Source organism: Pocillopora damicornis, chromosome 8, assembly GCF_964200805.1.
Source record: "Pocillopora damicornis chromosome 8, jaPocDami1.2, whole genome shotgun sequence".
NCBI classification, from domain to species: domain Eukaryota; kingdom Metazoa; phylum Cnidaria; class Anthozoa; order Scleractinia; family Pocilloporidae; genus Pocillopora; species Pocillopora damicornis.
In genome coordinates, this window is record NC_142677.1 from 21,679,765 (window position 1) to 21,696,361 (window position 16,597).

The following is a 16,597-nucleotide window of genomic DNA, read 5'->3' on the forward strand; positions in this document are numbered from 1 at the left end:
CATTTTCCAAAGCATGTTCGAGCATATCCAAGGTGAATCATGATAAGGAGTATGCACCCTAATATCGAAAAAAATGGGAAAAAAAGGAGAAGATTTTCATTGTTAGTTTAGACTTGGTTACGAGCATGTACCAATGTATGGTGATTTGGCTTTTTAAAACTAAAAATATGAACCTACGATTTGTAAAGTTAGCGTCGGTTTTTAAAAACGATTCTTTTCTTCTTGGAAAAAAAATAATGTTTGAAAGAGCAATTCTCATCATGCTCGGTCCCAACTTGGCCCACGTAAAAGTTTACACAAGCCTATTAAAGGTAGTTTGATTGCATTTTCGCATTACTTCTTCGATTTTATGTATGATGCGTAGGAAGAGGACGTAAAAACCGTGAAAGATAAGGAAATCTTTAAGTTTTACATAGCTGCATTTTAAAGTCTACTCTCTTTGTAATCTTTATGTACACTGACACGAATTCAATTACGCGGGTGTTAATGGCTTAGCCTTTAGCGCCATAATTTTCGTCAGCTGTTCAAATTAACACAATTGTCAGCATCTTCTAGAATGCTAACGACAATTTGGATTGACCTGTTTGACAAAGAACTTTAATATTCAATATTTTGTCAATCGCACGGAAGCTTTGTACGAGTCGCCTCCAAGAAACCCATTTGTGATTAAGTAACTTTGTCGTGTAATGCCACTTTCTCATTCTCTGTTTTTTTTTTTTTGGTCGTTTTTTGCTTTTTCTCATGAAACCTGTTTATTCTCCATTTCTTTACCTTTCGTTTGGTCAAACATTTTGTTTTCATTGAAAAAAACAAAAAACAAAAGCAAAACAAACGAAGCAAAACAAAAACATTCAAAAAAGCTTTTTTTTTCTAGTCTGGCAAAACCACTGAAAATGCTAAAAGTGGTTGCGATCTTTCAGACCGAGTTTCAAACCAAAGCCAAGACTAGATCTGTCTTGAGAGCTAGCATTATTAACTTTCAGTTTATCGCCCAGTTAAAAATACGATTGAGTAAGGAAACATACATGCAAACATGCTAAAAACACTGGATACCATGAAAACCAATTAATCTTGGATGATAAAGAATACCTTTAGGGTCAGTAAACCCAGGATTCTCTGCGATGAGTCACGTTTTTTACCTCACTGCGAATTAACAGTTTCCGAAAGTAATCAGGGCCGGACACCAAAATTGCTTTCATACAGTGAGTTTCGAATCTGACATAAATTATTTAGGATACTTCATTTAAAATCATATGACAAGTTATTACCTTCGAGAGGGGCACAATTTGCACAACTGTGAGTTTTTGGATGCGTTTCAAAAACAATTTCGGCCGAAATGACTAACGCAAAATATTAATCAGCGCTGAGATGACTGTTTGTCTAAAACGAAACTCGACATGATTCCTGTTGACCATTAGCAAAAGAAATTGGTCAAGAAATCAGAAATCTTTAATTTGCTTCTAGACTTTTTTAGATCTTGTTTCAATCCCGAACAGACCTTGCACTGTTATTTCAGGTTTTCGCAGTATTCGAAATTAATCAAACAACGGTGCAGTACCCTTGTTACTTTTTTCTTCAGTTTGCATCATCTCTCGGTTTAAAACCGGAAATATCTCACCGCATCGCGAGAATCAGCACGCGCGCGCACGCCGTAGTCTAAATTTCCGTCAGATGACGATTCGTGCGACGTAAACAGTGGATGGTAGAGGGAATGGCTTTGGAGCGCGTTTCAGTTGCGGTGTTTTTTTATCATTTCCCAGCAAATGTTCAAGCTTGGAAGGACAATGTCGTCGCCTACAAAGCAAGTTAGTATCCGAAGGTTGCCGCCGCTTCCGAATCAGTTAACACAGAGGAACATAAGAGAAACTGTCAACTCGAATAATGAAAATCACGCCGGAGGCAGCATTAAAACAAAACCTTCCGGAGGTAAACCTGAGAAAGATTTATTCTTTAAATTTTCTTTAGTTTTCCCCAGTATTAAGCAAGGAATAATTTTTTGTACAGTTCTTAATTTTGCCTCTATTAGGGTTTGGGTATTTGTTCATTATTTGTTGTGACACGATAAGCACTCTGTTTGAATATAAATAGATGAAAGTACTCCGAAAAAATTAAAGCCGTCGCCTAGGCCTTACTTTTGATGATAATCGAGTCTCTCCCGGCGGTAAGGTCTTAAATTTCGTCTTTCCTGACGCATAATCCTGGTGAGTACTTATAGGTTTAAGGCAAATAATGCGCCTTTACTTCCGAATAGTGCGTTCAGTGCTTCCTGCATACAGAATGTCGAGATAAACCCAATCATTTCGGATGAGATATGACCTGATATTAATAACAGGAACTTTCTAAAATTATCTTTGAAGACCCCAACTGAAATTAAGCTTTTCAAAATACTGTTGATCAGATGACTAGAAAGTAAACCATTCTGTGTAAACATTTACCGCTAAGCGCGCGTTTTTACATTTTGTTCTGCGTGAAGTTTCTCTGTTTGGACGTGTGCAAATAACGATTTTTTAGTTTATTTTTATTATTACAGTTTCCTGGCCCATTTTTAACGCTTTTTCTTTTTTTCTTCGTCTGTAACCTTATTCATTTATTTTCGTGCAAGCGCCGTTTCTTTCCCTTAACAGGGAGACACAGATCATAGTGTGAATGCAAATCAATTTTGTTTTTCTTCAACTCGAATACGCGACAAATTAACCAAAGGAACGGTTTCATCATTTGTCTGCAGCTCAATTTTCTTATATCTAATATTAATACACCAAAAAGAGGAGAAAACATTATTTACGATCCCTAAAGGTTATTATCATTTTTTTTTAACAACAAATATGAATGTTATTTGCTATGGCTGTTATGTCTTGGGCCGCCAGGAGCTGTCGATCGAAAATAAGCTTAATTAAGGCATATTTTCATTTAAAGCCAGACTATTCATAGAGACAGAATCATTCATTATTTATAAAAAACGTATCAGCTTGAGCACTAAATCTTTTAAAGCTCTCATGATATAAAACAAAACCCGCCACAGGGAGATAACGATAAAGAAATTCTGTAATCAACCACACCAGGTGACGCTAAGATTGAAATTTGACATTTTAGTATAATTATAAGACGGAAGGATGTCAATGTTTTATTCATGTAATTCGGAAAGCTTTTTGAAGCCCTGTGAAGAAAAAAGTTTATTGACACCCCATGGTGTTTTTTTCTTTTCTTTTTTTTATTTGTTCTGTCATTTCTAGTTTTTAGTTGAGCCCTCATCATAAAGGAAGATGGCTTTTAAAAATTTCTTAATTACCAACCACCAACCATGTTTTAAGCAAAATGTGTGCATTTCAAGTTTAATCTCTGAATCATTTTTACCCTTTTTTTTTAACTATTTGCTTAGCTATTTATCGAGTTTTTATCATCGATCAGTTTTCAAATCAAAAAGGGTTCTTTTATTTAAATATTTGTCTTGCTTTTTAGTATTTACGTTTTCGTTATTTTCGTTTAATGATTTATTTATATCAGTTATTCTACAAATTTTGGTGACCTTCTTCAACTTAAACGCACGGATTTATGTGGGATTTCCTTGCAGGATTAGAAACCATCTCTTACCCTGTAAAGTAAACAATAAACAAAACAATAGGAAACTACCAGTTTTATCTTTTGCTTAGGGTTTTTGTAGGTTGTTAAGTACAACAGTTCTTTCTGAAAATTTTTTAACTTTTTCTAACTCCACACAGTTACACTTATTCAGAATGTATTTTTCTCATAATAGTTCTCTCCGAAATGCGTGTCAAAGAATACCTTTTAGCCAACCCACAAGTGTTGGAGGATTTTATCATGACAGATATAAGCCAAGAGCAGCTCGAGAGATGGCTGATCCGAAAGACACAATCCACAGAACACATTAAAGGGGAAGGTAGTATTGGAATGACAATTTTATTTACACGGCCTAATACTCATTCACACCAGAGAAACATGTGAAGTTAAATCAGGTTTAACTGGATGAAAATCGAAAACAGAGAACTGAAAAACTGAATTTCCTTAGGTTTCAAGTTGTCACTTATTTTCCCATTTACTGAATGAATTATAAGTCGAACAAACATCGGTATGAGCAGCTTTTAGTGAAGAAGACAATTTTAAACCGTATTTAACAAAACAGCTTTAAAATGTGTTAAAGCTTTAGTGTTAGCCGGGTATGATTCTTTTATCTTTGTTAAGTTTTAGCCCTTTCAAATGCCTCCTATGGCCTTTTTCTATAAAGACTTTAGGCCTGTAGTCTATAAGATTTTGCTCTTGGCTGTGAATGAAACCCAAAGTCTGGTTTTTTTCTCTCCTTGAGGGTAATTGCGTAGAATTAAAAGTTGTTTAATTTCTCTTCGATACATTTCTTCTCCATTTTCCTAGCTGTGAGAACATCTCTCTCCAAATGGAAGGTAGGAATATTGATTATGTACACATACGCTGATAAATTGAACTTCTACATCGTCATCTGTTCATTTGATCGCACGACGATTTTCATTAATAATAGATTTATGTTTTCTTGTTTTTGGCGTGAGTAGTTTTGTGTTCATACCGACAAGCGCAAAATGCTCCAGCAACTGACGAAAGACATCAATCAACAGCCAAAAAAAGTCAGAGTTATGCAAGAGCTCGTCAAAAGCGTAGCTGCAGGTAATAAAGAATTCTGTCGTGTTTGACTTGCGATGATTTAAAACTACATGTATTGTCATTCCATTTTACTTTTCCTTTCCTTTATTGGAGAGGAAAATTATCTCTAGATAATCACAAGTTGTAATATTGATTCTTCTCCGTCAACGAGATTGATTTTTGCTCATCACTACGCACAGTTTCTGATGTTATTGGAATTTGAGATGTTTCGCACGACTTCTCTAAGAATCGAAGAAAACAAAAACAGCTTCAATGCAAAATAGGAAAAACAAGGATGCTGTTTATCAAGAATGGATGAAAGCCTTCATAATTACATCAGGATGTAGGAATGATTAAAAGACGATAATTATACCAAATGAACCCTTTGTCTATCAACAATTGTCAATATTGTGTTTCCTAGCCACTCATGCAAACGTACATTCACTTTACCTGGTGGACAAAAATGGAAGGGTGAGCTCTTATTGATCTTACTTTCAAAAATCTAACTTCATTATGTTTATCATCTGACATTCATGTACAATCTTGAGTCTAACTACATTTTTGTATATAAACAACAACAACAACAAGAACAGAAAAAGAAATAATCAAAACAGACAAAAAAAACTCACTTCAAGTTTTGCAAACTTCTGATGAAATGGTTTTCCAAATTCATCGGATTTTTTAACGATAAGGTGCATTTAGTACTTTGTGCTGCACGAAAAAACGTGAATCGTTTGTTAGGGTATAAAACTTAAAAAATCATTCATTATTTTCGATATTTCCTGACTGGTTAGGAGCCGGTAAGAGCATAAGGCAAGAATATATTTTTTTACTACTGTCTTTCAATCGTTTGCTCTAAAATATTGGCATACGTTTAGAATGGGAGACATTGTACAATTTTGTTTTTTAAATTTACTAAAAGAAACTGGCAAAGTTCATGTTCACGTTTGCACTAAATCTGTTTTTAGACATAACTTTTATAACGTTTATATAGTTTAATTTAAACTGAAGCACAAAGAGTTATTATGTTTCTCTAAAGTGTTAATGGGATAAAAACCATATTCTTATATTCTCTCAATCTCACAGGACATTTATCTGTATTCAGAGAACAAGCCGAGGTAAAGCAAAGGCGTTCCTGGTTCTCTTAATTAAGTGTATTTATATCGATTCAAATTTATGTACGAACAGCTTTACACTTTCTTCAGCGGTGAATCTGATTTTTTGTTTTTCTTGATTTGGTTTTGTAGATCCCGGTCTCTTTGTCGTCAGAAAATTGGATGTGGTGGCACGATTGCGGCTTATGTCGCTGAGACGGGTCAAAGGCTTTATGTTAAAGATATTCTCGGGGTAAACCTTTTATCAAAGTTTGTTATTGTGCAAAACAAAGACACATTTTGCAGAGACAAATGTAAACTCTGATGTTCTAACCTTATCCAAACTGACTTAGCTTATATTATGGCCTTTTCGTGTAGCTAATGACCTAACCATTTTAAAACTTGACTTAGATTAACCAAATCGAGAAAGCTTTGTCCAACTCAGCCAGCTCCACGTGAGGTGGTGAGGAATTTGATCAATATTAATTCATTTTTTTCGTTGTGCGTTTTCTATTAACCTTTGCGTACTGAATCTGTTGTGAAAGAGCAATAGAGCTAACTCAAGCAAAATCAATGACGACTCGTTACGAGGAATAAGTTTTTTGTGCGAAGTAAACCGACACAACACCTTGTGATTTAAGATTGCCAATTTGACTGCAATCAGACATTAGTACTTAAAGTTATTATCTATTATTTTGTCATAGGACGAGAGATTTCCCAAAGGAATTGGTATTGAAGGTTAGTTGCGCCCAGATTCTTTTAGAGTGATTTTCAATTGAGTTTCGAAAGAAAATAGGGATTGAATTTGTTTTGCTTTACTTTGCACTGCGATTGGTCTACAAAAACTCCAGCCGCTCTCTCTGCCAATCAAATTCAGACGTAAAGAAAATCGCGTCTTAATTATACACGTTTTCTCGCGCTTCAAACCGCTGGGTTGTTTTTACCCTAAGTTCTGATTGGCTCCTTGAGATGTCGCACTTTGTTTTGATTGGCCGTGAAGTTGTTAGATTTTGTTTCTTTGACACTGAATCCAGATGCCCTCAATAAATTAAGTGAGACGTTCCTTAGCATCCTACGGAACAACGAACTATCTTTCTCTCTCTCTTGCAGCAAAATACATAGACGAACATTTAGGATTCTTTTTTCTTTAGTTTTTGGCTATAGCAATTATTTCTTTCCAAACTAAACTAAATTAAACCCCTCTCGAAGTCGGTAGAAGCGTTACCAAAAACCAAACGTAACATTACCAAATATGAGCAAAGCTAATCACAAATAAACTTTCTTCGATTGACTATCTCTGAATTTGATCGCTGCATAGGAGAAATGAAAAAGGGTCGCTGCTTTATTGTTCTCCCAAGTTGCCTTTGTGTCGCGGATATCTTCCAGAAATTGTTTCATATAAGCAGCAATACGTAAGCCACCATTCACGAGTGTACTTATATAAACGATTCAGTCCTCCCCGTGAAATCATTCCCACTCTGTAGAAATGACGGTTATAACTGATAGTCTCTTGGAATTGAGTTTCTTTGTGTTTCAGACAGCACAGCCCAGTCTGTATTGTGTCAGCCTATCGTACAAGCCGATGGAACTATAGTTGGTACGAAAATGGTTCTTTTTCTAATTTTACGCCATTTATGCCAAAGACAAAATTAAATCTAAAGGCCGGGTTGTTCCAAAGGTGTATAACGCTATCCACTGGATAAATCTTTATCCAGTAGATTATGATACACGTTGCCTTAGGAGTAAAGAAATAGGTAACAAATAAATAAAACGAGAGTGATAAAAGTTCAAGGGAACAAATTTTAAGAAAAAATAAGGAACTCAAAGAAGATAATTTCTGCTTAGACCCTGAGAATGAAAGAACTCGATTAATGATGCACACTACGCACTTATGATGGAGCCAGCTCAAAGGATATTTGCTGTAGAAAAAGTTTTGTTCAAAGGCAGCAATTAAATCAATCAGGTTTACAGACCCTTCCATCAAAATTCAGCCTGCACCACGGGAAGGAAACAAATTAAGGAATTCCTTGGTAGAATCACTCTTTATTGTTCATGGCGTGACAAATTTTTGTAGCAAATAGCACGGTATTCTGGTTTTTATTCCAGGTATTGTCGAATTGGTAAAAAAACTTGGCAACCCATCATTTGAACGGGAAGACGAGGAGGTGAGTAACGTAATTGCTTCGTGTTGCAGCATTTTGCCAATTGCGTATAGAAAATGGAAAGAGCTGGAAATCATGGATAAACCAGTTTCTCACTGCAAATAAGTTCAGGGGAGTAAACTCCAAGGGATAAATAAGTCACATTAGACTCGCTCCAGTTTGCTGCGCGCATTCTTCACTGCGCATGCACTAACGAGAAAAATTAGGAGACTGAGAACTACCCGCATGGGAGGAGAGTTTTTCTCACACCATACCAAAGCGCATCAATGACCAAAACGATCATGGAGAGCGAGATTCAGCGAGATTCAGCGGGATTCAGTTCATCATTTCTTCGGCGCTCAGTCATTTTTGCCATTCTTAAACAGCTTCTTGTTTGTTTATCTGTTTTTATTTGTTTGCTCTGTCAGATCGTTAATAGTTATCTTGCCTGGGGTAGTATAGCTATTCATCATGCTGAGGTAAGTACAAGTATAAGTAACAGCTGTGATCTTTTGGGGGAAGGGGAGGTGCATGGTAGAGAAGAGAAACTCAGGGTACTAGGTTGAGTAACAAGGCGCGCCCTCCTTCCATCCAAAGACTCTCATGGGTTACTTTTCTAGCTAAATTATCAGTTATTCTATGCCATTAACATAGACCAGCTATGTAGAACTGAGTTGCATTAAGAATTTAAGCGGCTTTTCTGTCGATGTTCTTGTTTTAAGAGCTACTGGGTTTTCATTAAAACATACAGAGTGCACAAAGCAAAATGCATTCATCGTGAAGCTTACACATGCTGTTTCGAATAATTTACCAATAATTTTTCGTTTGCAATCCCCTCTAGATTTCAAAACAAATGCAAAAGCAAAAAGATCTAAATAGTTTCCTGTTGAATGTTGTAAGGTAAGAGTGTAAAAGAAAATACTTATGATGCATGTCTGTTAATCCTCATGAAATTAGACTGTCACGATTTTTGAAAAGAACATTATCACTCAAGATCCCCTTATGCGAGCCTCGGCCTGTTATCTGAACAAAAGATCTCATTTGTTGGTCGACGACATACCAAGAGCCCTCGACTACAAACGTCTTAATTAAGAACGTTTTCAGGAATAAGACATTGGGGTCTGTGTATAATTCACTCATGGTAACTTTCATTGGAAATAAACAGACAAAGTTTACTTGAGAAAATCGGCGAAAAAAGAGCTAACCTCTACTATTAAATTAAAAGCAGCTGTCCTTTCCGTGAACAAAGAAATGAATAGTGTGACGGTTTCATCTTTCAGATCCATTTTTGACGAAGTTAGTACTATGGATGTGGTAATTGAAAAAATAATGGTGAGTGCATAGTAGAGAGATTTTCCGACAGCTGCTTGCTTTCCGCCCTGATAAGAATTGTGAAAGAAAGTGCACATTTCATTTCCTTTTGACTGTCTTTTGTTACTACTGTCTCTATCACATGCAGGCTTTTGCCAAGCGGTTAGTTAATGCTGATCGCTGCGCGCTCTTCATGGTGGACGCCAAATCCAATGAGTTATACGCCAATCTGTTCGACGAGGGCGACGAGGATGGTTTAGGGTACAAATTTAGAAACGGAGCAGAAATAAGGTATTAAAACAAAGACAAAGACAGACAGGCAAAAAATGCTGAAAATTCTATTAATGCGACCTCTTCAATTCTAATGCACTTATAAGGATCTTTTCATCATTCGCTATAATATACAGGTCAAAATATAACTTACTCCATTCATTTGTAATCAGATTCCTTAACATAGAACAAAAACTTTTAAAATTTGCTTGTTGCTAAATGCTGGATTCCTAACTCTGGGAAGGTAAAGTTTGAATAGAGTGGGTACGCTTCTTAAAGAAACTGCAGTGTTGCGTCAGTGGGAGAGTATATAAATCTTATTAGGCGTTTTGGTGAACGAGTCAACATGCAAACAACGAGTAGATTTGGGTCAGATCTCGACCAAAACCTCCCTTGGTTTTTTCACTTCTCCGCTTCTATCACGCCTCTAATTATCGCGCTTCGTTTTACGGACTGAAAAACTTGAACAGCCTTAGGTTGGAATCCTTTTGGAGCTTGAATTTGGATTGAATTTTCTTTTGGAATTGAATTTTCCAGGCCTAAGTTTCTGCAATATCTTCAGTTACAGTTCATCTGTGAGAATATCTATCTTTCTTATCTTAATGCTTCTTTTAAATTTTATTTTCTAGATTTCCTATCAATAAAGGCATCGCCGGCTTCGCCGCTAGTACATCAGAAACTGTGAACATCAGCGACCCATACCGTGATACGAGATTCAACCGTGAAGTGGACATTAAGACGGGTTATATAACAAAATCCATTCTGTGTGTCCCCGTTAGTTGCAAAGGAAGGCAAGAAATCCTTAACTTGGTCGCTTTTGAGAGTAAATACAAATGTAAAAGTCGCAAACTAGAGAGAAACTTCATTCCTAACATAAGTAAACAAAGAAGATTCGAAGGAAATCTCTTTCATTGAGTTTGAAATCCCATATATCCAGAGAAGAGGCGAACATAGCTTGCAGTGATGCAATATGTTCCTCCAAAATTTTAACACCTTATTCAAATTTGTTCTTTGTTCCGTAGTGTAATTGGTGTCGTTCAGATGGTAAACAGTAAAAGAGGATTTTTCTCAACTGAAGGTAAATGAGAATGTATGCTTACCTCTTAAGGAAAACAGCTCAGCTGTAAAAACTGAAACTGAAACTGAAATTAACTAACTGAAACAATACGAAGGATATCACAGACAAGCAAGTAAAATTTAATTGTCCTAATTATATGACCTATACGGTCCCGCGTGCTCTTATAAAAAGGCATAAAAAAATCTCCCTGTAAGGGCTGTGCACAAATTCTCAAGCAGGGCCTTAGAGAGCCACACGGCTTCACGAACGGTACTGCAACATGCGGAAGGAACGAAGAAAGAAAGAAAGACAAATAACGGGGGTCATATAATGAAATGCCTTTTGACTGAGTTAGGTCGGGCCACGCAAGAAAATTTGTGGCTCTCGCCCATGCTTTAAGACCTTGTTGAGCTCCGTCCTTTTATCATGACCTCATGGCAAACGATTTTCCGGCCGGCGCTCCCACACAGTTGCTAAGTAGATCAGTATTGCGTTAGCATTCTTTCATGCATGTGGAGTCCATTTTTTGTCTGTGATCTCTGTTTAGATGCCAGAGCATTTGAGTTATTTGCTGGTTACTGTGGACTGGCTCTGCATTACAGTCAGGTGGGTCGTATTTAAAAATTTTCATTTTTCGTCGTATCCTATCTCTGAATTAAATGAGTCAGATCTAAGAGTTGAACCGGCCGAAGTCGCTGGTCGACTGTGTAGGTGTCCCACTCAAGTAAACAACGTAATGACCCCGGCAGCATGGCAAGATTCGTTCCTTGACCTATCGATCAGGGTTCCAACTCAAGTCTGCCGGTGGTAATTACACTCTTTAGCCCTCTCTCTCCTCCCCCCCTCCAATAATTCTTCAAATTTCTCAATCACATCGCCGAAAGTTGCGATTGGAAAGGGGAGCCATGAAAGCCAGTTTCCGCTGTCACAAAAAATTTTAATTCTTATGCTACCAGATGTACGGTCAGCTCTTCAGAGGGCAACAGAAGCACCAAGTGGCACTAGAAGTTCTTACATATCACTGCTGCGTATCAGAAAAAGAAACTGAACTATGGCTTGCCTCAGCGACCTCCTGCAGTTTGCCAAATGATTTTTATAGGTAAGGTTGCAAAAAACATCTTGAATCATGAATACATAAATGCTAACAGATATGGTTAATTTTAAAACCGTAGAGTTTATTGTAAAATTTCCATGCAAGATTCGATGATGCCTTTTAAAAATGAGACAAAGTGTAAAGTAAGCTAAAAAATTTTCGTGTATCTTACTCTTCCTTGTTGACTGGTACTTTTGTGTTTTTTTTTTTTTACATATTTCTGAGCACAGATTTTGTATTTTCTCACGGTGATATAAATTTTCTAATCAGAAAATTTCATTGAATCTCTCCAACTACTGAATCCCCCACGCAACCTCCACCACAAAGAGAAAGAAAAACCCTGAGCGCCTATCGGAATAAAGACCCAAAGATAAGTAAGAAACTGTGGTGCAGATTTTATCTGCAAAAACGAGTCTTTTTCTTTCGCAGTTGAAACAAACCTTTACGTTTCTCCTTCCTCTTTCAGCAATGAATTCAATGTATATCAAAATGACGACGAATTAACAAACTATTTCATTATTATGACAAACGAGTTCTTCCAAGAGTGCAATGTCAGGTAACAACTAAAAATGTACGGATATTTTATATAGGTTCAGGAAAGATCGCTGGCACGAATTCAGGGTGTATCATTGGGGCAGAAAGCTGTATTGTTATGTCAAGTGTAACCAGGCCTAACCAATGGAATAAAGGGGGGGGGGGAGGGAGTTTTTAGAGAAACTGTGGTGTTGCGTCGATGGGGGATATAAAAAGATAATTTGGTTTAATTTTATCGACTGAGTTGAGTCGCCTAGTCGTCTTCCTGTTTCCCCCCTATATATACCTTTTTCAATAAGTGCAAGTTATGCAATGGATGACATTGGAAGATTATATTAAGCTTAGGGATTGATTAAGCTAGGAGATTGACAAAAGGGTGTCTTTCCAAATATAAACTCGGGTTGGAGTCGATTTTTAGATTCAGGGTAAAATTACGTAATATGTACTTACCGTCTCGTGTTGCTCGAATGTTTTACGGGACAAAATTCTCGACTGTGGACTTTTCGGCTATCTTTTTAGACTTGATATGGAGACACTCGTTCGTTTTACCTTGACTGTGAGGAAGGGTTATCGTGGTGTGGCATACCACAACTGGGGGCATGCGTTTGCTGTGGCTCACAGCATGTGTGTCCTCATGAAAATGGCCTCCGAGGTGTTTACTTGGGAAGAGGTATTTGTTTATTTATCTATTTTATTTTGTAATTATGCGTTTTGTGGAGGTTTACACTGAAGTTAGTCTTTTTGTAAGGTCTGATCAAAGTTTTTTGTTCTTTTCCTTCGTTCACGAGACATTTACTCATTTTACTATGCAGACCCGCATATAGGATAACGATAACCTAAATGAATAACAAACTGAATGGAACATTCATCTCATTTTATTGCAGAAAATTGCGTTGTATCTTGCGAGTATCATACACGACATCGATCATCGTGGTTACAACAATGCTTTCATGATCAAGAACAAATCCCCGCTCAGTCATCTGTACTCAACTTCAACCATGGAATGGCATCATTTTAAACAAGGAGTTTTCATCTTGGAGGTGAGTGCAATTTCAGTTTCCTCTAATATTTAGTAGGCAAAGAGTTGTTATTCATTCGGAGCAAACAGCTCGCGCTGATATTGGTTTTACGTAGTAGGAATAGAATGTAGGGTACATTTTTATAGATATGGGGCTTCGCTGCGCGCGCTTCGAGCTCTGCTTTCATCATCTTACTCTAAATATGCTTCATTCAAAGATTCATTGTCATTCTGGTTGGCGCCATTGACTCTATTCGAAAGGTCAGGGTTTGAGCCTTTGTCAGAGTTTGCGCCGGAGTCCGTGGGTTCTTTGTCAAGAAACTTAAATCGCAAATTATCTTTCCACAACCTGGGCCAGGTTATTTAAGCACGATTAAGCTAACCTAGGGTTAGCCTACAATCCTTTATTCAATTTTTTTGTCGCTTTACAGACAGTCTTAATCGGATACATTTTTCCGTTCGTTTTTCTGCGACGCTAAGATAAAACCCCTTTTAAAACGTAAGCCCTAATACACACTATATTTTAAGAGAAACCAAAGACAAGTTGAAATTTTAATCCTGAATTATCGCTTACTGCCTTTTGAACAACCGAGCCCAGGAATATTGATGGGAACCAAGAGGCTGTCAAGTAACACCAAACAAACTCTGAGGACACGTTGCGACAGACCAGGATATAACCAATCCTTCACGCTGCAGAAATCGAGCCTCGATATCGCTGCGAGTGAATTGCAACCGCATGCGCACTTTAGCTATTTTGATGACCGCATACTTATTCAGTACAACTTTCCAGACAGTGTTTTGTTACCCAGTCTACTTGATAATGTATTGCACCATCATAAAAATTAGCTCCTCACTGGCCATGGTCCAGCTAAAATCTTAAGACTCCTGGGCCCAGTTGTATAAAGAACGGATAACGCTATTCAACGGATAAATCGCTATCCGGCGGATAAGTGATGGCTTAACATATAGCGTTATCCACCGGATAGAGTTTTATCCAGTGGATAGCGCTATCCAGTCTTCGAACAAACGGGGCCAGAGTTGTTTATTTTTCATTGCGTTGCAATTTTACTGCGTTGTGTCACTTTTGAATCGTACAAATCTTAATTCTATCGACAGACGGCTGGTCATAATATTTTAAATGCACTCTCCGCGAAGCAGTACAAGTATATGTTGGAACTTATGGAGGACGCGATCTTGGCAACGGACCTAATGCTGTTTTTCGATAACAGAGCAAAACTCGACGACATTGTCACGAATGGAAAATTCTCTTGGAGTATACCAGATCACAAGTACTGTTGCTATTTATGGAAAAATTATTGATTTGTTTGCAGTGTCTTTTTAGGGCATTATGTCCAACAATTCATGTAAGCTTACATTGATTGTTGTTGCAGGCGGCTTGTTCGTAGGCTGTTGATGACCGCGTGTGACTTGTCTGCCGCTGCCAAGCCATGGTACATTCACATCAATTCAGTCAAGAGGGTGTTTGAAGAATTCTATCAACAAGTGAGTTTCTTTGCCAAACAGGTCTGTTTATAATTCAGATCCTGCGACTGCTTGCCTGCGGTTTAGGATTCTATAGAATTACTACCTAGATCTTGAGAGTCAAATTATTAAATGTATTTTTCGACAGGGAGATGAAGAAAAGCTTATGGGACTGACTCCTGTGCCAATGATGGATCGAGCAAGAAAGAGCGAACTTCCTGAAAATCAGGTAAGTTTGTGTGGACTATAAAAGCTGTATTCATTCAGTACAGCAGGACAACTAAAATTCTTTTTTGCTTCAGATATTGCGGTAGATTTTCTTAAATCCATCGAACAGAGTGAATAAAAATTTGATTAATTATTTCTATAAATGAAATAATTCGCGTCACGTGGAAGCTATTCCCACTTCTACCTAACGCAGGGTGAAACAGGGGCCTAGCTTGGCTTAGTCGATCATTACGATGTTGAAAGGGTGGTGAATCTGAAGATAACGACATGCATCTTGGGAGAAGCACGTTCTCCTGAAACTCTCTGCTAAGAAAAACCAGGATTGAATGACCACTTATATTCACATTCAGAGGACTAAGGAGGCTAAAATGTAGTTCACTCTAAATTTCTTCTTAATAATTTATGTCTTTTAATCGAACAGGTCTCGTTTCTCAAGGGCATCGTTAAACCCTGTTATTCAACACTTATTAGTGTCCTTCCTATGATGGAATCAATAATGGCCTCCATTGAGTAAGTTGGAAAAATTGGCACTGGTGTAGTACCCACGTCTACCTGAGACCATTAATTTGCTAACAGATCTGTGCGTTTGTCTATTTCTCTATTTGTCGGTGCACCTCATGATCAGTTCATCAGTTCGTCTGCTCGTCAGCTCGTCTGTTCGTCTGTTCGTCTGTTCGTCAGTTCGTCTATTCGTTTGTTCGTCAGTTCGTCCCAGGCTGTTCGTTTGACAATTATATCTACCTAAGTGTGAGTTTTGTGCTTTCTTTGAAACACTGTTTTCCTTTTCCAGTTTAAATTTGACCTCATGGGAAAATCGTCTAAGACAAAAACAGATGCACCCGCCTGGTTCCGGTGGACGTCAACTGCCTGATGGAACAGACGTGAGGGAGTCTGTATCTTTCTTTGATTACTAATCATAAATCCTTTCAAAAGTATTTGTTAATTAAATTCCAAAAAAAATATCAGTGAAAAGATTTAATACTTTTCTTGGTTCTGGTTTTTTTTCTTTTAATCTTTTCATTTCTTTAAATTTTAACTTATGTTCAATCATCAACGGAGGTATTTCGTAAATATTTGAGTTGATCAGCAATCTCCCAACCGTTATGCATTTTACTGATAACGTCAGCTTTTCATGACATCTTATGTTGTTTTTATATATGTGCACATTACAAGTTATCCCAAGTTGATTTAGCCCCATTTCAAATAAATTGACTTTTCTCTTTCGATTTCCTTCCAAAAAAACTACTCCAAGGTATTGCTTTTGCTATCCGAAATGTTATTTGATGATGAGCCCCAAAACCAGATGAAAATTTCAAAGAGGTTAAAATGATCAGAATAAATTTTTATGCGTAAGACAATTTTCGACTGGTCTGAACTGAAGTTACGCAAAGTTTTGTGATATTAAGCTTGACGATGTCAAATTGTCTTGATGGAAACCTACAAGTAGATTCAGCAAGCAATTTTTAACAATTGATTTGACGGAAATTGTACAACTGACATTATCCACGAATGAAATGTCCTTTTTTTTATCAACTATTGTAAATATACTTAGTTTTGTTGTGCCAAACGGAGAAATAAAACAAAATTTTGAAACAGCAGTTGTTTTGAGAAAAGAGTATACAACAACGGTCCCTCAAAATGCTATATTTTGCTGTGCCTGTTTAACAAAAAGTTCAGACCCGCAGCTGAAAATCTACATATACTGAAAATGAATTTTGTATTTAACTTTTCTCGGACCGGAAT

At 37.2% G+C, this 16,597-nt stretch overlaps 1 protein-coding gene across 3 annotated transcripts; it reads left to right on the forward strand.

Annotated features, from left to right (window-relative positions):
- The first annotated feature begins 1,182 nt into the window (after window positions 1-1,182).
- On the forward strand, window positions 1,183-16,450 carry LOC113668573 (cAMP and cAMP-inhibited cGMP 3',5'-cyclic phosphodiesterase 10A). 3 transcript variants are annotated; one of them, XM_027184501.2, is made up of 27 exons: window positions 1,183-1,202; window positions 1,761-1,926; window positions 3,752-3,895; window positions 4,384-4,412; window positions 4,539-4,650; window positions 5,048-5,097; window positions 5,713-5,744; window positions 5,874-5,973; window positions 6,425-6,458; window positions 7,258-7,317; window positions 7,827-7,885; window positions 8,290-8,340; window positions 8,703-8,761; window positions 9,142-9,193; window positions 9,321-9,463; window positions 10,072-10,233; window positions 10,465-10,520; window positions 11,047-11,105; window positions 11,456-11,598; window positions 12,059-12,148; window positions 12,646-12,796; window positions 13,011-13,166; window positions 14,261-14,433; window positions 14,536-14,647; window positions 14,775-14,855; window positions 15,276-15,364; window positions 15,645-16,450. In XM_027184501.2, the coding sequence occupies exons 2-27, from the start codon at window positions 1,764-1,766 to the stop codon at window positions 15,766-15,768; spliced, it is 2,484 nt and encodes an 827-aa protein (XP_027040302.2). In that variant the 5' UTR covers window positions 1,183-1,202; window positions 1,761-1,763; the 3' UTR covers window positions 15,769-16,450. The 3 variants fall into 3 exon arrangements, 2 of the variants coding, with proteins under 2 accessions (XP_027040302.2, XP_089070122.1); XR_016188981.1 differs by lacking the exon at window positions 1,183-1,202 and having other exon boundaries at window positions 1,297-1,926; window positions 14,514-14,647; XM_089213996.1 differs by lacking the exons at window positions 1,183-1,202; window positions 12,059-12,148 and having other exon boundaries at window positions 1,297-1,926.
- The last annotated feature ends 147 nt before the right edge of the window (window positions 16,451-16,597 follow it).